The 24,327-nt window shown below is 34.2% G+C and overlaps 1 protein-coding gene across 1 annotated transcript in view; it reads left to right on the forward strand.

Annotated features, from left to right (window-relative positions):
* The first annotated feature begins 1,223 nt into the window (after window positions 1–1,223).
* Window positions 1,224–24,327, forward strand: part of LOC141389505 (UDP-glycosyltransferase UGT5-like) — a 29,533-nt gene continuing 6,429 nt past the window's right edge. The window contains exon 1 of the mRNA XM_073961092.1: window positions 1,224–1,974. Within this exon, the coding sequence (XP_073817193.1) occupies window positions 1,292–1,974 (683 nt within the window). The 5' untranslated portion in view covers window positions 1,224–1,291. The remainder of the gene's footprint in view (window positions 1,975–24,327) is intronic.

Below are 24,327 nucleotides of genomic sequence, written 5' to 3' on the forward strand. Positions count from 1 at the left end.
AGTCCCAATATTTTCTGGATTTAATTCACCACTAACCACTGTAACATTTCTGTTAATGAATCAAAAGATGGGATTTCAGCATTGTTAAACAAATTAAATATGGAGAAGAACAGCCACATTTATATGACCATTTCCATACTTTGTATGGACACTTCTATTATTTTGAACGCAACTGTACACATGTACATATCGCTCATTTACTCAAAGAGTGGCATAACTCAAAAAACGGGATTTTTGAGTTAGCAATTTCTATTTTTTCTACGACTTCTATTTTATCTTGTGTCAAATTTTCATGTTGATATCTCAAAAACTCAACGAGTTACAGCTTGTTTTCTAGGAGTTTGGCATAAATCAACAAAAATTTTTTTGAGGTTATGAAGCACTAAAACATTTCGAATCATGCTTGATCTTGCACAGAAATTTAGCGCGAATATCTGGCAAGATCTTTACAAAAGATGATCCCAATAGTTGTTTTATTTTTTGTGTAATAACCTTTTTAAGTTGGGAAGTCAAATTTCATTACGCAACTTAAAACGCGTTTTTCTCGAAACTTGATTTTTTGAAATGTGTCACTCTTTGAGTAAATGAGCGATATGTATGTTTGAATGATGTTTAATAGATCAAAAAAATATACAAATGTAACTACATAGCATTTCTTCAAGTCTAATTCAATTATAAAAAAAAATATTGATTGAATAAAACAAACAATCGAATTAAATTAATTCAGTATTTTCACAAGCCATTTTTCATACGACAATATAAAAAATATTAAACCATTACGGCTCAAAACTCTTAAGTACCCATTGTTCGATTTGAAGAAGATACCTTAATATTATTTGTTATTTAAAATTTTTGAAAAACATAAAAGATTATAAAATTGTCAAACTATATATGAGCACGCATAATGCGCGTTAACTGCCCACTGTGTACATACATATATATTCTCTTCGCCCCATACATGGGCGTAGTCAGGTATGCTTTTTGGTCGTTCTAGGGGGCGCAAATGCTTGTTTCTTTGTAATATATATAATTTTTTACATACAAATGAACTGTTTTGTAGGATCTATTGTGGGGGGGGGGGCAGCTGCCCCTCCCTAGCTATTCCTGGCGACGCCCATGGCTCGTACCCCCAGCTAATTGATAAACAGTAAATTGATAAACTGAAAATGATCAAATAAATGAAATTCACATAGCTTTTTAGTAGTTGCCTAACTGTTATCAACTTGAGCAGACGTGTTTGTCGCTCAAGCTTCACACTATTTTCGCGATAAATTTGTATAGTTTTTAAACAATGGATAAAGTACGAACAATTTTAATAACATTAGCATTAATGCTAAGTTTTTCCTGTCACAATACCAACGGAGCAAATATTTTGGTCTTACTACCCACCTTTAGTCCATCTCATTTGATAATTGAGATGGCTGTAGCTCGAGCAATGTCTGAATCCAATCACAATGTAACTATCGTCACGGTGTTACCTCTTAAATCAGAATGGCTACATCCATCAATGACACATGTAATAGTAGAAGCGGGATTTTTGGATGTGAATGTTGCCATTAATGCTACAAGAGGCAGTGCATTGGAAAAAATATTTAAAGCTTTCGATATGGTAACGGATATGACGCAAGCATTAGGTCTAGCACTGGATGATCCTAAAATGAAGGAACTTATTACTAATCCTGGCAATAAATTCGATTTAATGTTATATGGATATTTTTATTGCGACTTTTTCATGGGTTTGGCTGAGCATTTCAATTGTCCCGTGGCTTTGCTTTGGCCCAATGTTCCAATTGGAATAATTTCGAAATTAATTGGAAATCCATTGGAAATGACATATGCACCTGTAAGTTTAATGCTACCGGTTCCAGCAGATGGCAATTTTGGTTTTTTATTCCGTTTGAAAAATTTAATGGCTGAAATATTTGAACTGATTATGATAAAGTCTCAAAACAAATTAATCGATGATATTTACAGGTGAGTTTGATTCGATGTACATATGGTAATTTTTTATGATAATTGTTCCACAAACATCCCAGAAGGGACAAGGGAGACTTCTCTCATATCAATGAGTGCACCCCAATTCATATTGGCTCAATGATGTGGGACCTACTGTTTATCACCGAGTCAGAACGGTGTGTCCTAATACACCACTTGTGGAGAAGTTTTACAAAGCTGAAATACTCAGGAAATGTCGCCAACATTACTGAGAGGTATTTTGCCACCATTGAAAATTAGATGTCGCTTGGCCTGGGAACCGAACCGCAGACCTTCTGAGTGCAAGGCGGCTGTGCATACCATTGCACCACGGTGGCACCCAAGGAAATTTTTTACATCGATGAATAATGTTGTTTTTTTTTTTTTGAAAAAAATCTGTTTTAATTTTATTAAAACAACTAAACCTGTTAGGATAACAAAACAACACATATTAGTCAAAAGTACAGCTAATTAAAACCGATAAGATTACAACTTTTAATAATATTCCGTTGTTGCTCTTGTTTTGCACTCCCCATCCTCAAGGATCAGTTAATATTGTTGTTGTCATCCCATCCAACTACAAAGTACATAAACAACTTGTTGAAAGCTCTCTGTACATAATGGAGAAGAACTGGACACAAAATATTACATTTTAAAAACATTGTAACGGATCCAAAAATTGAATTAATGCGTAATCGTGGATTTGTTGCTTTTTATATGCGCAACACTGTATATGTATATGGATACATATGTGAACATAAAAATCCAATTCAAAAACAATTCGATAGGAAAATGTAACTAAAATCCTCAAAAAATCTTAAATCGGGTGGTACCCTTAGATGAGGTTTTGGCAAAACGTAGACGGACGCTCTCTGATTTTTTGCAAAGGATGTTTTTACCTGCACCTGTTTGCTAAGACTTTCAAAATATCGAAAATCCGTGAGTATCGTTCTATGGGGGCTATATGAAGAACTATACCGACAAATTTCAGGTGCCATTTCGGGGGATACTGAGGGACCTATGCTGACAAATTTCAGGTTGAAAGTGGTATATCCCCAACGAAGACTAAATAACAAATTTCACCCATTTCGGTGGTATATGGAGGGTAAAACCTTGAAAATACCGAAAATCAAGAGGTTCAGTTCTATGGGGGCTATATAAAGACGTGGACTTATACCGACAAATTTCAAGAGGAAATTTGTATACCTCCAACGAAGACTAAACTCCAAATTTCAGCCATTTAGATGTGATATGGAGGCCACAACCTATACCCTATATATCCACAATATACCTATACCCACAATTTTCAGGAGGAAAAATGTATACCACCAATGACGGCAAAATACCAAATTTCAGCAACCTTCAAAATACCGATAATCGGGAGGTACCGTTCTCTGGGGGCTATATGAAGGCGTAGACATATGTATACCAACAAGTTTCAGGTGGAAAGTTGTATATGGTAACATGGGGCGGCTGTGCCACTGGGGCTGCTTTGCCACCGCAGATTTTCTTGAAAACTACAAATGCTGCAAAAAACTCGTTAAAAGGAAAAGTGTGAGTTTAGCGAAGGCCTATCCTATCCCAAAAGCTGGCATTTGTATCAAAGATATGACTGAGGATGCAAGCATTCTGTGTTTTCTAAGGTATTGCGAAAGAAATTCATGGAAGGCATATTTTGTTATATCTTGTTTGTCTTTGGTGATATCCAAAATATATTTTATACCGTTAAAATACAATTTCTAAAGAAAATAAATCCAAATAATTTGTATTAAAAAACAAGTAAGCAAAGGCTATAGTCGGACAGGGCCGACCATACGATACCCTACACCACTACCCTGCGAATTAGCTTCCAGCAAATCAAAATTCCTTTTGGACAATTAAACTCATTGTAAGAAATAACTTTTTTGAGTCTGCAATCTTATCACATTAAGATTTTATAATAATATAATAATAGTTCCACAAAAATCCCAGAAATTTTGTATTAAGTCTTCGTTGGGGGTATACAATTTTCGACCTGAAATTAATCGGTATAGGTCTATGTCTTCATATAGGTCCCATGGAACCGTACCTCCCGATATCCGGTATTTTGAAAGTTGTGGCCTCAAGATTCCACTGAAATTGCTGACATTTTGTATTAAGTCTTCGTTGGAGGTAAAAAACTTTCCACCTGAAATTTGTCGGTATAGGTCCACGTCTTCATATAGCTCGCAAAGCCATGACCTACCGATTTTCTGTACTTTGAAGGTTATGGTCTCAATATCCCTCCGAAATGGCTAACATTTGGAATTAAGTCTACGTTGGGGGTATTAAACTTTCTACCTGAAATTTGTCGGTATAGGTCTAGGCGTTCATATACGAGCTCGTACCTCCCATAGAACGATAGCTCCCCATTTTCGACATGAAGATTGTGGCTCTGGTTACAGATTTCTCTAATTTATTGACTTGTCTGAAGGGAATTTCAAACAGAAAAAATGTACATATAAAAATGTTCGAAGATATTATTGAAATATACACTGCCGCTCACTTGAATAGAACCCCCCTGCAAACTTTTTTTCATCCTCCATTGTTTCCGAATTATACAAGATATGAAGTTTTTAAGTTTTATTATATTTTGCTTCAAGTGTTTTGAGTAAACTTAGTCATTCATTTGCATTCAAATCCAATTTGTTTAAGAATTATACAAGGAAAACAAAATAAAGTCAAAAATTTAACTAAAAAATTTGGCTCATTTGAATAGAATCCCCCTTTAAAACTTGGGAATACAGAAAGATTGTATTCGAATATCGATGCATATTCACTCTACATTAAAAACGAAGTAATTTTAGTAATATTCAGTAAAAGTATATCCTTCCTGATTAGGGATACACCCGTATATCCTGCTTTGGCAAGGATTTTTTAAATAATCAGGTGTAATGCCTAACAAAGCTTGCTTTTTACATTCAACAAGTTTAGTTTTGGAAGCGTGCTGTCTCCTTTAGTCGTATATTTTACGCATAAGCCATTCCCATACATTTAAGAGAACATTTACCACTGTAGAATATGGCGGCCCCACAAGGATATTCGCATTTCTTTTTAAAATTTAAAGTTTTGATGACTCGAAGTGTACAAAAGTTTATAAAATCGTGATGAAATTTCCACGCGGGATATCCGAAAATGCTTCTCACTATTGGAAATGCCTGTTTTAGAACTCCTTTATAAGTTGTCGTGCGCATTTAGGGTGAAGTAAATTGACGCCCATGTCCTTAATAATTAGTAATGCGTTCCAGCACCATAAAAGCACATTCATCGCTACAAAAACAATTTAGAAGATGGTCTTCCAGTCAATAGACGCGAAAAAAATAGTTATACAGTTATGCAATTGTTTACTTAATGAGGATAGTCCTTACTAATTATGAAGGACTTGGGCGCCTATTTCTTTCACCTTAAATGCGCACGAAAATGTACAAAGGAGTTCTAAAACAGGCATTTCCAATAGTGAGAAGCATTTTCGGATATCCCGAGTGGAAATTTCATCACGAATTTATAAACTCTTATACACTTCGAGTCATTAAAACTTAAAATTTTGGAAAGAAATGCGGATATCCTGGAGGGTCCGTCATATTCTACAGTGGTAAATATTCTCTAAAATGTATGGGAATGGCTTATGCGTAAAATATACGACTAAAGGCGACAGCACGCTTCCAAACATAAACTTGTTGAAAGAAAAAAGCAAGCTTTGTTGGGCATTACACCCGATTATTTAAAGAATCCTTGCCAAAGCAGGATATACGGGTGTATCTTTAATCTGGGGGGATATACTTTTACTGAATATTACTGAAAGTACTTCGTTTTCAATATAGAGTGAATATGCATCGATATTCTAATACAATATTTCTGAATTCCCAAGTTTTAAGGGGGGGTTCTATTCAAATGAGCCAAATTTTTTACTTAAATTTTTTACTTTATTTTGTTTTCCTTGTATAATTCATATACAAATTAGATTTGAATACAAATGAATGACTAAGTTTACCCCAAACACATGTAGTAAAATATAATAAAAATTAAAAACTTCATATCTTGTACAATTCGCAAAAAATTTACGTTGAAAAAAATTTTGCAGGGGGGTTCTATTCAAGTGAGCGGCAGTGTATGTTGCTTACGAAAATATGTAAAATACATAAATTTTCCATATGCCAAAAATAATATTTGCATATGCATAATTTATACATTTTCCTTATTTTTACATATGTGATATATTTCGATTGGAATTTATTCAGAAGCCAATAATATGCCCAGTCCCAAAATTTGACAAAAATAGGTGTTGCATAAAATTTACGCAGTCTACATATCATTGAGCTAATATTAATCGGGGTGCACTCATTGATATGAGAGAAGGGTCCCTTGTCCCTACTGGGATGTTTGTGGACCAATTATATTACATTTTTAATAAATATTCTTAACTTAGAAAATTGGCGTTGTTTAGCCCCTTCAGCAACATGTTAAAATTTTGGACAAGTGGACAAGTAATACGCTAGGGCTCCACGCAATTTGCAAAAACTGGGAATTTCTCAGTCATGATAGGGACAATTTGTAGCATCGGAGGAACATGTGGTTCTCTTCACAAAACTCATTATATACTAGGTAGTAGGCCCGTTATCAAGCAAACATATTATTACAATTCTCATCAGAGGAAAGATTAGTAGTTGTTTTTCCATATGTAGGCGACTTTGCCGGTATATGCCCTCCAGGAATTCAAATATGGACCAAAAATAAAATATTTTTATTTTGCATTCAAAAGTAATGGTCCATTACACCCGCTAAATAATATCATCCAAATTTTTAGGCATCTTCTTCGACCTAAACCCCTACCTCGTGAAAAATATCGTGACTATTGAGATATAATTGCGACCTCTAGTGTGCTTATGATTACACTACAAGCAAAAAATTGGTATCAATGGAAATGGCAAGAGGTGGCCTTCCAAATATATCTTTACGTGGGCGGAATGTGTCTTGCAGGAATAAAGATATAACCGGTATATTTTGTTCCATTTGACCCTCTAAACATCATCCGATCACCATCTCAAATTGCAAGTATCTTCTTTGTCATATACTGTTACCTTGTTCGAATTTTTGCGGCGATCGGGCTACAAAATCGGATAAAAATTATGTTTTTGGTCCATTTCACCCGCTAAATATTTCACGATCATCACCAATAAGAATAGGGATCTATTCTGGTCCGAACCCGACCTCCGTGCAAAATTTTGTGACGATCGGTCCATAATTGCGGCCTGGAGCGTGTTTACAGTTTATAATGGACAGGCGGACACACGGACGGACGGACACACATCTCAAAATCGCTTTATATCGTCGAGATATGAAGATTGGTATACCACATTGGGGGTCTCCGACGAATATTTCGCGATGTTACATGATTTTTTCCCAAAACAAACTTACTTATAATACCCCTACCCACATAGTGGTGTAGGGTATAATAACATTGTGCAACTTTTTTAAGGTGATCTTGTGCAAACAATTCGAACTGAGGATTTTTTGAAAGTTCAGAGCCAAACGACAAGAGGCCCTAGTTGGGTTTTGTTGTGTCAGATCCAGCTCGAATTTTATGGCCCCATCTAAACATGGTTAAATATTGAGTTTTTAAAGAAATTCGGGGCTATATCTCTGAAACCAATGCGAATCTTCTTCTGACTTCTGAAGAAAATTTGTAGGTTAGGACAACAATAAAATATTTGGAGAAATAATGAACTCGAAAAACAATATTTATTGCCTCAATTTTCAAAATATATGCAAAAATACCACAATTTTTATACATTTCGCACCGTTAATTTTTTCTGAATATTTTCTTTTGGAAAAATATTCCCTGAAATGTAATACATAACTCTTCAGAACATGCCATTGTTGTGAAATGCCTCTATCCCGTTGTTTTCAGTACATTTTTCAACGATGATTTAATAAAAATGTGAATAAAGTTGTGAGAATAAACTGTCGGTGTGAACTGTGTTTGAAATACGTGTTGTAAAAGATATTATGCAAAATACCGCTGAAACAACATGAAGTAAGCATTTTAAATTTTCAGAATGTTCTAAAGAATTGTTGAAAACTTTATTTGGAAGATTTTTTGCTATAAGTTACTTGGTTCAACTCCCAATAGTTTAGCCGATACTGACCAGAATTTCAGCAATTATGTAAAATTTTCTATATTTTATAGATTTTGATGCCCTAGATGGAGTTCTTCTTATGTGGATAAATTCTACTAGTTTAGGGCTACAATATTGCCGCAGACAACACGGCCAAATTCCTAATCGTTTCTGAGATAAAGGTCCTATAAATGCAAAAAACTGTAGTTTTAGCCCGGTTTAGATGAGGCCATAAAATCCGAACTGCACCTGACAGGACAAACCCCTACTAGGGTTTTTGTAGTCTAAATATGTACTTTCAAAAAATGCATATTAGAAGTTGTTTGCATTTTCAGTGTTGCATAGTGTAATTATAAATGCCAAAATTATTCACATTATGAAATATGTTGGTGGTGGGGCGCCTATGCCAGGATGGGGGTAGGGTGGGTTAATGTGAGAATTTTGTCGGGTTTAACATATATTGTTTATATAGTAGATATACCACCCCAGCAAAAATTTGGATCCGGTAGTCATTACGTAATCCATTACAAAGTAATGTAAACAAGCTTCTTTTCGCATTACAAGTAATCTGAAAAGTAATGGGTTACTTCTCAACAAATGTACAAGGTAAACCTACTTATATAACTCCTCACTAAGTAATGACGACGGTGGCACAGTGAGTGTGTAGGGAGTGGTAGAGTCCTAGGGTTGTGTGTTCAACGCTCACCGTCGCACATAGGTAGATATTGAGTAATTAGGCGGCCAAAAGTCCAAAATTCTAAATACTAGCTAGGCGCAAAATATTGAATTCTAGGTATAGTAAACACTTCCGCGAATTACCCCCCACCTTTTTTTTCTAAACCATACGTCACCGCTTCCGTGCAGTTAGACGCAATTTGATCGTTGACTTGATACGTATTTCTATTTGGGCGCCCAAATTATATCAAATTTCGCAATACGCATATATTTTTATTTTAAATTGTGTAGTGAAGTGAAAGTGATAGTGATTCCTATAGCTCAAGTAAGCTTATATTAAATAAATAATAGTTTTATCTTTTATTTTTAACTTTCGTTATATTTTTCGGTAGTTGAACATAACCTCTTTTTCACAGAAAAAAATTTATTTTTTTTAATTTCAAAAGCAATTTTGTTATGGATCAGGATTCGTCCGGGTCATATTTTTTTTTGTTTATTAAATACGTTAGACATTCAGCTTTTCTATAAAAATACAATAGCCGCCGAATCCCGCCTATTCCTTAAATACAGCAGTTCAAAGTTAGTTAAAAAATTTAAAAAAACCATTTTTTTATTTTATGTTTTTTTTTTTTAACTATGGAGATACCTAGTTCTTCGGGGGTGAAACTAGTGACCCGTAAATGTCTGTTTGAGCAAATGAAAGTGAAAAGAAAAAAGAACCTTAAGCATAAATTTTCCTACATCAAACACGAATTTAAACGGAGATGGCTAAAAGCTCATAAATTTGAAGAAGTTTTTATGAAAAACAACCAGAAGTGGCTGGAAGGCACTTTTGAAATACCAGTGCATTCGCTTAATCAACCAGGTCGTCCGAGTAAATCATTTTCGGATTCGAGTGAACGAAGCAAGAGAAGAAAAACTGAGGAAATTCGATCAAATGTTGATGATGAAATGATTATACATGCCGCACAAGTCGTATTGCAAACGAATGGAAAAAGAACTGCCTCAAAATTGCTCAAAGAAATAGAAAAATCACCAACAAAGGCTAGTAAATATAGAAAAGCTTATTCCAAGACCAATGAAACAATTGCTCCTTTGAACCCGTTCCAAGCACTCAAAATGTCCGTAGAAGCTGATCTAACAAGACGACAATATGAAATAATAAGGGCAACTAACCCAAAGCATTACCCTTGTTACGACCTTTTGTTGAAAGCAAAACAAGAATGCTACCCACCGATGTTCTTGAGTTTGGAATTTCGGTATTGCACGCAAAAATACGTATTTTTGAAAGCATTCTGCATTTGGCATATAAATTGCCCGTGAAGAAATATGGAAAGAAAAGGATCCAGGAAGAGAAAGCATTAGAAGAAGAAAAGAAAAAAGAAATCCAAGAAAGATTCCGCTTAGAAACTGGGCTGTTGGTGGACATGCCTAAAGCCAATTTTGGCAATACCAATGATGGCAATACGAGTAGGAGATTTTTTGAAAACACAGAATTAGCGGCGGACATAACAGGCATTAACCACGAATTAATACATAGATTTAAAATCTTATTAGAGGCGATTTCAATTGGACACAAAATAAATACAACAAAATTCGAAGAATATGCCTTCAACACCGCGCAAATGTATGTGGAATTATACGACTGGCATCCCATGACTCCAACAATGAATAAATTACTATTACATGGGGCGACCATCATAGATAATGCACTGCTGCCAATCGGCCAATTGTCGGAGGAGGCTGCGGAAGCTCGAAATAAACATTTTCGGTCATACAGACAGAATTTTTCAAGAACATTTTCAAGGGAAGAATGCAACCGTGATATTTATCAAAGACTGCTTCTTACATCAGATCCACTCATAAGTAGTGAAAGATCGTTAAAGAAAACTTCACACAAGATGTTTTCCAGTGAAGTTATAGAACTATTAGAACCTACCGAACTCCACACACAATCATGTATTGAGCACGAAGAGGTCGAGATAGAAACATCATTTAATAAGACAATTTAATTTATTTATAATTTCTATTTATTTATGATTTATGAAAATAAAATGTGTTTTTATTATAAAATATATGTTTTTCTTATTAATTTTGTTAAATAAATACATATCTTTTTAAAATATTGTCATTCGAAGCCATTAACGTCCAAAAATATTTTTGGCCGCCTAAATATTTCAAATCTACCACTGTGCGTCGGCACGCGAGTTTTTTTAATTAAAAAATAACAGTTCGTGGCGCACATGTGCACTGCACATTTAAGTTCTTAAGCAAATCAGAGGGTTCGTGGGTTCAATTCGGGCAGACAGCAAAATAAAATAAAAGTAAGATGTGTGATGAAATTAAAAACAAATTCTATACATCAACTGTCTAAAAATAGAATTTTTTTACCTTACTTTTCAACTTCTAGTGGCCACAGAATAACTTGTTATTCTAGTGGTCATTAAATAACTACAAACTGAGTGCGACATGCCCTTGTAAAAATAATGGGGAAGAAAGGGGGTTTGAGAGTAGTTACGGCTGCCAAAAATCCCTTACGAAACCCATGATTTTGGGAGGACTTTTTTTTTTTTGCTGGGTCACTATAATGTGAAGTCAAAATCAAATTTTAGGCTAAATGTATCGTATTGATGTAATATTATATCTTTTTTATTTAAATTTAACATACCAACTTCAATTTAATGCTAGGATCTGTTTCTTTTTGTCAATTTTAGTATAATTTTTGATTATTCAATAGATAAGACGTCCCTTTATTGTAAAATTTTGTTATTTAAGGAAGAAGTATGGTAAATGAAGTTTTAGAGTCCCCTGGCGTAGGCATTCAAAATTATATTTTAAAACCAAAATTATAAACATCTATATATCAAAACTTATAGCAAAGATATGCTTATATTTTTTCCAAAAATAATATTTGATAAAACTTTAACGATGTTGATATTAGAAGATTTTGAACAAAAACGTGGCACACCCTCCCCATGTTACCATACCCCTTAACTAAGTCCAAATACCAAATTCCAGCCTTTTCGTTGCATTATTGAGGCTACAACCTCACTTAAGGGGTATACACCTTTCCACCTGAAATTTGTTGGCATACATATACAAATAGCGAAAATCAGGAGGTGCCGTTCTATGGGGCTATATCAAAACGTGGAGTAATAAAAACTTCTATGCCAAATAGCAATGCTTTTTTTCAAAATTGCGAGCTGTATCTTGTTTCAACGGACGGACTGACGGACATTGTTATGTAGACTTAAAATGTTATGCTGATCATGAATGTATATACTTTATAGGTCGATGTGTTACAAACGGAATGACAAATTTAATTATACCCTCCATATGGCAGTACCACCCGATTTTGGTTTTTCATTTTGACGTTTTTAGCATTATATTTATTATTTAACTATAGTTTGAAATGTATGTTTTGAATAGGACAAAAAAGAAAAACCAAAAATTATAGACAAAGTCCATGGTTGGAGTAGCCCTCATATAACAATACCAGCTGATTTTGGATAATTTAACGTTTCTAGCTACATTGGGAGTGTAACATAATTGGGACCAACGTAAACATTAGAAAGTCTTCACTTTTCTTAAAATACTCCTCAACCAAATTTGCGATATTCGTCAATACATTGTGGTAGCTCAGTTGTTTAACCACCTACGCCAATCTACTTTGCATCATTGTAAAGGTTGTAAAGGATTATCACCAAAATCAATAGGCTTCCTTCCTCTATGGAACATCCCACCAAAAATTTTCTAACAATTCGAATTGTGGGTTGATTTTGTACAAGGTCTATATGGACAGAAGGTGTGACAATAACAAGATCGACTCCAAACATTACTTTTGATTTAGGGTTTTAAAACTGCAAATAGCATTTGTCCGAGTTGAATTCAATCTATATTAATAAAAGAGTAATAAAGTGATTGACTGACTGACTGATTGATTCATCAACGCCCAGACGAAACGGCTGAAGCTAGAATCTTGAAATTTTGTGTGTGGATCACTCTTGGTCCGAAGGGGTCAGATAAGGCTGGGTTTTTAGAAATTCGAACTAGAAGGGTACGAAAAGTTCTAAAAGGTACTAAATATGGTACCCATTGTATTAGGCAAACGGGAAGAGCTAGAATTCTGAAATTTGGAATGAGGGTCACTGGTGAAAATTCGACCTATAAGTGTACGAAAAGTACTAAATTTTGTACCAATTGTATATTTTCAGAATCTTGAAATTTGATATGGGAATGAAGGATGGAAAGTGATGCTGATATAAGAAAATGGTTTTGGAAATTCGTACTTATGTGTACGGAAAGTTCTAAATAGTACGAAATTTTTTACAATTTTGATTCGGAAGAACGTATAGAGCTATAAACTTGAAATTTGATTTTAGGATTACTGTTGGAGTGTAAGATTGAGATATAAAGGCATTTTTGAAAATTTGTACATATTTGTACGAAAAGTACTAAGTAGAGCTGGAAATCTGAAATTTGGATTTAAGATTACTGTTGGAATGTAGGAGTGAAAAGTGCTACGAGTAAATTGTACTAAGTTTGGTAACATTTGGTATTATTTCAACTGATAGAGCTAAAAGCTTGACATTTGGAATGAAAATCAAGGTTGAGGAGTTAATACAAGGAGGAGGACTTATGTGTACGAAAAGTACTAAATGGTACTAAATTTGGTACAATTAGGATTCGGGCTAACCGATAGAGTTGGAATCCTGAAATTTGGACATAAGATTACTGTTGGAGTGTCGGTTGGAGATATGGAGGCAGTTTTGGGAATTTGCACATATGGGTACGAAAATGGCTAAATGGTACTAAATTTGGTACAATTTTGATTTGAGTGAACGAACAGAGCAGGAATACTGAGATTTGGAATTACTATTACTGTTGGAGTGTAGAAATTCGTACTTATGAGTACAAAAAGTACTAAATGGTACCATATTTGGTACAATTTGGATTTGCGTAAACTAATAGAGCTGGAAACCATAGGATTTGGAATTAAGAATACTGTTGGAGTGTGGGATTGAAGTAGTTTTAGAAATTCGTACTTATGGGTACGAAGTGTACCAAATGGCACTACTTTTGGTACAATTTGGATTTGAGTGCATCGATTGCGCTTTGATCCTGTTTTTTGGAATTAAGGTTACGGTTGCAGTGAAGGTTTGAGGTAGTTTTGGAAAATCGTACGAAGAGTACTTAATGGAACTCAATATGTTGTTAGGTGCAGGGACAGTGCTGGAATCTGTATTCTTTGGATTTAGGGTGAGTATTGGTGTGCAACGTTGGTCTCGCTGTTAATATGTAAGGGTGAGATACGGCTGATATTTTTGAAAATCGAACTAAGGGGATTTGAACAGTACAAAAATAACAATAAATATTGATTAAAATTGGTATTAGTGCAATAAAATTTTCAGTGGTCGCCATTTCCATATTATATATTGTTTATTTGTTTTTATATCCTTTCCGCATACGGAGTACAGGGCACTTTCCTAGTTATCAAAATAAATATTGATTAAATTTAACAAAACACGAGTACACCAATCGAATCTAAATGATAGTAATCCCAAAAGTCACCACGCATACGACAATCTAAAAAATAGTAAGACATTACGACTCAAAAGTCTTATGTACCGATTGTTCGATTTTAGTTGATTAATGTTTATCATTTTAAGGTTTTTTAAACAGAATATTAAAGATAATGAAATGGTCAAACAATATATGAGTATGCAATTTGTGCGTTACAAACGTGATGTAAGCCAACAGTTTAGAGTGCTTCGAGAGCCTTAAGGAGAGATCCCCTGTTGTAAAGTCCAATGAAAGCTATTTTTCCCGCATTTTTTTTTTTTTTTTGCCAAGAAAATTACGATACTTTTTTGGTAGATTTTTTCTTCATGTGCAAAAGCAAAATATGTATTACAAAGTTTTGTGGCAAATGGCCGTCTATAAAAACCTGATTTTATTAAAGCGTTTTGCGGTACCAACTCTAGCTCGAAAACTAATGTCATATTTTTTTTGGGCTTATCAAGGAAATCAAAATCTAGTACTTCACCGATTTCAAAATGTCTTTTAGAGCGCAGACATTTTGAATGATGTTTTCTCGATCCGAATAATTATTATACGATGAGATTTCTTACGTGCAAATTTTCTACAAAAATGTTGCTAGGAAAAATTTTTGTAGGGTCCATAAGGACAAGAAATCGATATTGTCATGTTTTCATTTTGCTTTGTCATTTTAACCGTTTTTTTCTCATGAAAACTGTATTTCGTATATAAATGTAATTTGTGCGTGAGGTTTCATCATCACAATATGATACAGGGAAACGAGTTCTATAAAAGTCATCACCCAATTGTTGATACCCTCTTCAATAGCTTTTATCATCAGCAGCAACATAATTTAATTTCTTTTTTAATGTCTTATCAGTAATACGTAATTTAGAGAAATCTTTACCTATACCAAATTTTCTGGATTTTAAAAGTGTCTAATAACAATGATTAAGCAACTGCAACTTGTTAATTCACGATTTGTGATAACATTCGATTTGAAACAATTTTCGGAAACTTCGGATACCCCTAGGTAACTGTTGTGAAATTATTAGCATGATACCGCTCAAATGTATATTGTAAGAATGTTAAAATAATGAAAGCAAAAACAAACTGCCCACAATTTGAATGACCTCCATACTTAATCGATTCTAATATATCATGGCTCTCAGACAATTCGTCGGTGTCATGCTTAAGTGTTCCATACGCCATTTTTGACTTTTTGAGATACAGGTGGTTTCTAGGGTTTTCCGGTATGCTCTTTCTGAATTTCTATCTGCTCTAGTTTCCGAGATATCCACGCCTCGACGGGAAAGCCTCAACTTTTTTCAGTTATTAAATTAATATTTTAAAAACTTACAAGTTTAAAAACATATTTCAAAAATCAGAATTTTAATTTTCGATTTAGAAGTATTTAATTTATTGAGGCAAAGATGGAAAATTTTTTTGTCACTTTGTTCCATGTGATTTACAATATTTCACATTTGTGTTATAAGTGCGGATATGGAACAAATCGACCTCTAAATGTTTGCAAATATGTTCTATATACTATTATTAATATTTCAAGTCAAAAACATAAATATTTACTTTAGCCAGCTCCACACAGTTGTGACGCAAAACATTAAAATGCGATTATCTCAAAACAGGCAAATGGCGTATGGAACACTTAAGCATGACACCGACGAATTGTCGACGCTCTGAAGAAAACTTAAAATAATCAAAAGGTGATTTTTCAAATGACAAGACTAATATAGACAACCATATTGCTAACCAACAGAAATTTGGTAGCTACATAAGCCGAATAACCCATTACAAAGTAGTGTGATCAAGTTACTTTCTCCGTTAACAGAAGGCTGAAAACATGGGTTATTTCCTTAAGTTTTTACAAGGTGAAACTATTTAGTATATTCATTATTAAAGAAATTAATAAAACTGAATTTTTTAATCCGTTAACATACCATCGAAGATATTATATGTAGCAACAAAAGAGCTTCGGCTCGGTTAAAATCGCTATTTGATACCCAAATATAAACAATTTTTTTATGGAAATGATTGTTAATTTTTTTGCTTCATTTATTTTGTTCATAAATAAATGGATAAGTTTTATATATCTATGATTTGACACATTTATTGGTAGACCAAATTTTGTGAAAGTGATTCTACGTACATATGTATATCCCCTCAACACGTTCCCACTACAACATGCCCCCACTAAACTTCAAACCCTAAACTTGCCTCCACTCTCAACATGCCCCCATTAACATGACCCCACCTCACTTCTTCGGTCCATTGTCAAAACTAGGAGAATTTTAAATTTATCTGTAACTTTTCTTTTCTTTTAAGGACTTTGTCGGATTTTTTCGCTCATTGATGCAGTTTAGAATTTATGATCGCCCATGTCCCCTGTCTTTAACCTTAACCGAGCTAATGATAAAAGTTAAAAAAATGGTTAAGTCGAACTCTCCCGCTTAGTGAAACTTATATATTTTTGTTTTTCATGACTGATGGACCATTGAGAAAATTTGTAAATATATCGTTTTTCATGATCGAGGCCCAACGACCGTTGTCTCGAAAATCAATTTGCAAGTCGATGCATAAGTTAGTAAATATATCGATTATAAAACAATAGGCCCCCGAAATTCATCTACAAATATATAGCATTTTGGACCACGGGACATTCCTAAATATTTTCTGAAAATTGCATGAAATTAGTTTCAGTAGTTTTGGAAAAATAATGTATTGAAAAGAGTAAGCGTGGTCATCAGTTTTCAATATATAACATATTTAAGAAAGTGGGCGTGGTCCGGTATTTTGACTCCAAATATCTACCTAGGATACACACAACCCCATTGCCTCCAAAATTTATTCTGAAACCTATATAATCATAAGTTTGGCTTATACATATAGCGTTTAAAAGAAAGGCGAAAGGACGATACCTCATCTCCTCCCAAAATTATAAAATATACATAACAACGGCAAACCTTGAGCTTTTGCTACAAATTTCATGGAAATCGTTTCAGTAGTATTGGAGATATAACATATTTAAAAAAAAGAGGTGTGGTCGTGTTCGGGTCTTTAGGCCCCAATGAAGTACATAGATTGTAGAATAATTCGTAAATTTCTAAAAGAGGTTTTTGCAAATATCTCGCCCTCTCTGGCAGTCATCCCTGTACATTAAGTGAAAATTTCAGGAAAATCGGTTCAGTGGTCAAATCTTTGGGTCCCAAATAAGTAGGTATTGTCGGAGACACAACCAAATTAGTACCCCGCCCCTTCCGAAATTCAACGAAATATGTAGCCTATTTTCACCGGGCGCCATCGCTGTACATTTCCTGACAATTTCAGGAAAATCAGTACAGTAGTTTTTGTAGAAAAGATTAAAATAAAAATTTAAAAAAGCGGGCGTAAAAGTGGTCTTGGTAAAATTTTCTTTGCATAAAAACCTAAGTTTGGTTATGGCGAACATTTCATAGAAAGAATTATCTATCCGTTCTCTACTGATGCCATTACCAACAACGACATTTGATTTTTATTTATAAAGATTTTGCCCATTATGGCGAAGATCATTTTTATACCCTCAGCATTCATGCTAACGAGGGTATATGAGGAAAAGTCAAAATTTTTTAGTTTCCATGAAGCCAAGGTTTGCACTATTATAATACGCGAACTATTGTAGTTTACCAGTAACTATGACTATTGCTGGATTATTTTAGATGTTTTTGTACAAAGCTTAAAAATTTAGCAAAAAAATTTAATTTACGTGGTAGTTACGACCGCGTAAAGGAAAAAACATAGGTAAAAACACGTTGAAGCTAAACAGGTTTTTTACATTGCTATTCGATTTCTGATTAAACCATTCAAATGACGGGCATCTGTCCAAAGTAAAAGTAGGAGAATACAAAATGAAGATAACACTTCTAATGTATCACTTTCCAAAACTTCCACTGCATCCACCTTTTATGGATGCTGACATTTTGAAGCCGGATTTCAGGTGTTTTTTGTATTTTTTATGTAACTGGGACGCGCATTCGGATATTTCGAAAAACCAATTATAGGATTAAAGAACTCGCGATTTCGCATAATCTGATATGTATATTGAGTATGTAGCCCACACAGCAGCAGAGTAATCTACTGCCAAAGGCCAAAATTTAGTGCGATATTTTTTCTAAAAAACCTATTTTTTGAGTACAGTATTTACAATATCGTTTTGAGTGTGCTGGTACCCCGCGATATTTTAGTTTTTCGACGATCCGGATCATATGAATCACAGATCGTAAAAATCCATCTACTAGAACGGCGGAAATGGCTACTGCAAAAATTGAAAAATTTGCAAAAAATGTTTTTCAAAATATCGCTGACTAATTCGCGTTTTATGTGGATCGTTTCCATTTCAATGAAGAAAGTGAATCATCACTCGCGTTTGTGCGAAAACAGCGGTTTGAAAAATTTAGTGGCGTGGGAGCTGTATCCGATTTATCCAAAAAATACTGTGTGATGCTACATCCACGGTTCTTGATGGATTTTATTGAAATATGTCTAGATCGATGTATTTTTTCACGGTTGATAGTGAAATCGGATGCGCATAAAAAGTGTATGCACTTTGTGCAAAATATAAGCGTTATACAGTTTGTTGCACACTAAACTGCAGACGATGCTACATCTTAGCGGCCAAAGTAAATCCTGGCAAATGTGTACAAATTAAAAGAGAAGAATTCGCTGTATTGGTAAACCGCATGCGCATCAAGTGATTTTGAGGATTTCGCGATTTACACGCATTTCAAAATGAACATTACGCGATACAATTTTATTTCAAGATTATACCCCATTTAAAGGAACCCAACATTTATTTGAAAGATATCCATATCTTCTGCTAGATGTTAGCGTGTTTTCGAGAAGTGATTAGAATAAAAAATGTGATTTATTGCGTGAAATTTAACTAAAATAGAAGAAAAACTCCGACCTATTTTTCTTACATTTTGTTCAACTAACTCACAAAATAAATTTTAATAAATATTTTCTCTTACAAAAATTTTATAAATTTCCTCAATATATTTTTTTGTTTTCGCTATAATATGAAAACCACTAAACGGATTTGTATAGTTTTGGTTTCATTTGAATCTTCGCGATGTATAGATTACGTACATATTTTTTATATATTTTTCAGAGGCATAAGCAGGTTGAATTTTATTAAAACAAGTTGCAAACTACCAATTGTTTGGAATTCTTTCCTAATTTCCGCGAAAATGCACAACTTTTTCACTAAAGTTATGGGACCTCAGTAAACATATAGTATGTAGGGAGCCCCTAATTAAGAGATTTTCTCAATATAATGATTAGAGTCTTTTAAAGATTTTTTTCTTTTTATCAGAATTGAAACCGCCATAACTTTTGCGCGCAACAACCAAAATTAGTATCACGAACAGATTTAAGAATGGAATTTTTTTCCCAATCTATGTACCAAAAATCTTTCATGTAGCTTAAAAAAAAAATTAATTTTTTTTTATGGAAAACTAAAAAATTTTGTCTTTTCTTCATATACACTTTCATACGGGCAAAATGTGCCTCATCGAAATAATGGATTTAGACCCCAAGTATGTTTGGACGAAATGTGTTTCAGACAATTTGGAGTCGATTGAGCAATGTCCGTCCGTCTGTCTGTCTGTCTGGCTGGCTGGAGAGCACGATAACTCTCGAACGGATGCACCGATTCGGTTCAAATGTTGGCTTTCGTAATATTTTGCCCAAACTTAGTTTAAGTTCGAAGATGGGCTATATCGGTCCACTCCTTCCGGTACCTCCCCCACAAAAGTTCGAAAATGTTCGGAAAATTTGTGCGCACGATAACTCTTGAAGGCAGTAACCGATTTGGTCCTTCGGGTTCCTCCCACACAAAATTTTGGAAAAGTTCAGTTTAGGGCCATCTCTCGAATCGCTTTGATTTTTCTTTTAGCAACTTGTATTCACTGCCCTTCATACGACTGTACAAGTTTCCTTAGGGGCAAGTCCATACTTCCCGAGAAAATAGCAAGAAAGTTGCAAAAACCCCCTTTGACACCGTGTGAGGTGGTTGGAGCGCAAGATAACTCTCAAACGGTTCTGCCGATTCGGTCCAAAATTTAGCCTTAGCAATATATTGTCCAAGCATAGTTTAAGTTCGAAGATAAGTCATATCGGTCCACTCCTTCAGGTACTTCCCCCACAAAAGTTCAAAAATTTTCGGAAAATTTGTTCGTACGGTAACTCTTGAAGGGAGTGGCCAAATTGTTCCGTACTTTACACATCCTAATATATCTACTAGGTATAGATAAGGTTCAAATATGGACTATATTTGTCCACTCCATCCGGTACCTCTCACACAAAATTTCGGATAAGTTCACATGGGCGCAGCCAGCTATGGGCAGGGGGGGGGGGCAACTGCCCCCCCTAAATCCTTCAAAAAATTTTGAAAAATAATGTACTGTACTATTCTTTATTTAATAACGGCAAATGCATGACTAATATCTTTCGAATAAGCTATATTTTTTTAAAAGTGGTTGACAAATGGTTAGGTTAACCACTTTAAGCTTATGACTATATATTTATGGTGATTGATCGAGCTCTTGGCTACTTAGAAGATACCAAACAGTACAATTTATTTCTTATTTTATAATATTTTATTTTATTTGCAAGTAAGCTGTTGAAAATTGGAGAAACCTATGAATTCGGTTGAAAAATATATGTGATGTGTAATTTTTATACCCACCACCATAGTATGGAGGGTATATAAAGTTGGTTTTTCCGCTTTTGACGCATTGAAATAGTTATTTGCAATCCTATAAAGTATACATATTTTTGATCAGAATAAAATTCTGAGTCGATCTAGTCATGTTAGTCAATCCGTCGAAATTAAAATCGGTCCAAATTATTATATCGGTCCGAACTTAGTTTAACTTCGAAGAGGGCCATATCGGTCCACATTTTAATTATGTGTGATGTCAAAATTTGTTAAATAGATATTTTTGTTTCATCATTGAAGAGAAAGCATAGATGAAATTCTTTAAAGTATGTTTGGACCATCTATGTCTCGTAGAAATATTTTGATGTGCAAGGTATGGACCAGATTTGCCGTGCGAGCCATTTTAGCGAAAAGTTTCGAATGTTTATGGGGGAGATACCTGAAGAAGTGGACCGATATGGCTCATCTTCGAACTTAAACTAAGTTTGGATAAAATATTACGAAGGCCAAATTTTGGTCCGAATCGGTTGATCCGTCGAGAGTTATTTTGCGTCCAGTCAGCCAGACGGAAGGAGATAGCTAAAACGAATCCAAATTGTCTGAAACAGATTTCCCCAAACATAATTGCGGCGCTCAGTGCCATAACGGCCTAACCCACATGTCCACAAAAATCAAACAGACTATAAAGATCTAACCAGAACCTTTTGAAATAAATAACTATTTAAACAATTCCATATAGCATTGATTAACACTAGGTAATACTACCTTCTAAAATAAAACAATATGGCATTTTTTACAATTTGTTTCAAAAAGTTTCAGTTAAATCTTTACAGTCTGTTTGATTTTTTTGGGCATGTGGGTTAGTCCGTTTTGGCGCTGAGCGCCTCAGTTGGGGTCTAAAATAAGTATGTCGATAAGACACATTTTGATCGTATGAAAGTGTATATAACCTCGTTAGCCTAAAGGCTGATGGCATAAAAATGCCATACCAAAACGTGGACCTATGTTTGCAATTTTAAGGGGGATATTGCCTTTTCAGTGACTAACTTTTTTGACAAACTTGAACTTTGAAAGCCAAATTTCAGCCAATTTAATAACTTACAAATACCTAAACCCTAAATTCAAAATTAAAGCAAATATATTTGTAGATAAAATCTTGAAAATAACTGAAGTCGGGCGGTACCGTTACATGGGGGGCTATATCTATGTCCATAATTTTTGGTGCAGATTTGATCATCCTAAATGCCAAATAGTAGCTAATTCCGTCTTTCCAAAACTTCAGCGCCCTATCTAAATTTATGTGGATGATCAATTTTAATATATGTACTCTATATGTGTAGACGTAAAAAAAAATTTACTTATTTGCTGTTTTATTGATTTATTTTATCATTTCACGGTGCTCTTGAATCAAATTTAAATGGAAGGTGCATACACCTGGGAAGTTTTTGGGGATTCTGAAACTATAATGTTCATAGATGAGAAAAATCAAAAAACTTAAAAAAATAGCTGGAGCGCTTTTTAAATAAATCGCGATTTAAGTTGACATTTTTAAGGGTTTTTTAGTCAACTTTGCACATATGTAAAGTCGTGCTTGAGCATCTAAATCATTCATATATTGGCAATAATTCACCATGATTACTTTTTAAATTGCATTTGTTTTTAACTTTTTAAATTAATTTAAAAAGTATTCAAAAATATAGGTTACAAAATTGTACCCCTACCATCTAGGAGGAGGGGGAGTTTTCACGGGAAGATTTTTTTATTTGCTGACAGATGAATACATCCTGAAACTTGTTTAAAATTTGTTTACTGTTCAAAAAATCGAACACCAAGTACGAAATGGGTTAAACAGGTAAACATAGACATACATATATTAACATTATCTAGGTATGCTATATGTACCGAATTATTTCATCCAGTCATGTATCATGTCGGATATAGGCCATATCAATCCCGTTCTTCGGGTAACTCCCATTCAAAATTTTTGTTTTTATTTACATTTTCTCTATAAATTGGGTGCAATTTAAGGGTTCATAGTGATCAATATACTTCTCCGCCGGTTTTAAAATTTTGTATTGTACTGTACACATCACCAAAAAAGCGATAACCAATGGGTATGTCTACCTACCAATACATAACAAATAACGAATATACAGAAAAACAAAACATAGGTTTTTTTCTGAACAAAAACCGGGTAAATGTTAAAAAAGACAATGAAAACGTGACAATATCGATTAGTTATCAATGAGAACCGTACCTAAAATTCTCTGAGCAACAATTTTGTGGAATATTTGGATGCTGTAAAATCTCATATTGTGGTACTTTTGCTACGGTTCAAGAAAGAAAGGACGAAAAGGACATGAAAGGAATTGAGTTAGAAGAATGAAATGTTCTACAAAAAGATTCGCCATTCGATTTGACTGAAGACATGTAATCTCAAAACAAAGCTAAAATAACGGCAAACAGAGATATAAAGCTATTTTCTCAAGCATCATAGGCGAAAATTCAAAAAATTCATCGCGCGATATCTCAGAAACTTGACCTATGGGGAAAATTTCCTTTTGGGTTCTTAATATACTCACTAAGGGCTTTCATCTCCAAAAAGAATTTTCCGCCGCACAGAAACAGTGTTGCACAGTGTAATTTAACAAAACAAGCCATACATGTTTATTTATGTTGTAACAACGAAAAAGAGAAATTGTTTCGATCAAAGTGTATACACGCACCGGCCTAAAGGCCGCGAGTATAAAAACTTAAAAATACCTGTCATCTGGCTGTACACCAAAACTTGGAACTATAAAATAAATATAAAATACCGAAACCTATCTATATACATATATAAAATTGAAATTTGTTTGTCTGTTTGTTTGTTTGTTTGTGCCTTATAGACTCGAAAACCGCTGAACAGATCTTACTGAATTTTTTTGGGTACATTGCTACATGGCCTGGAATGAAAATAGGCTATATGATTTTTTGAAATTTTGCGTTGATCTGGAGATATAGCATCAAAACCGGAGGTACCTCCAAAAAAAAAATTAAATTTTGTATGCAAATATCTTTAGAACTATTACAGATACAATCTCTTATATTCAAATCGGTTCAGATTTGGATATAGCTCCCACATACATATATTTTCGGCCGACTTCCTTATTTTATGCACCAAACACGCTATATATGTCCAATTTCGCTGAAATTTTGAATTTCTCACTTAATTTGTTCTAGAAATAAATGTACTTACTTACTTAGTTGGCCCATTACAGAACATTTGTTCTATAGACCGAACTAAGAAAA

This window comes from Musca autumnalis, unplaced genomic scaffold (genome assembly GCF_047663935.1).
Source record: "Musca autumnalis isolate F117 unplaced genomic scaffold, ASM4766393v1 scaffold_1, whole genome shotgun sequence".
Classification (NCBI taxonomy): Eukaryota; Metazoa; Arthropoda; class Insecta; order Diptera; family Muscidae; genus Musca; species Musca autumnalis.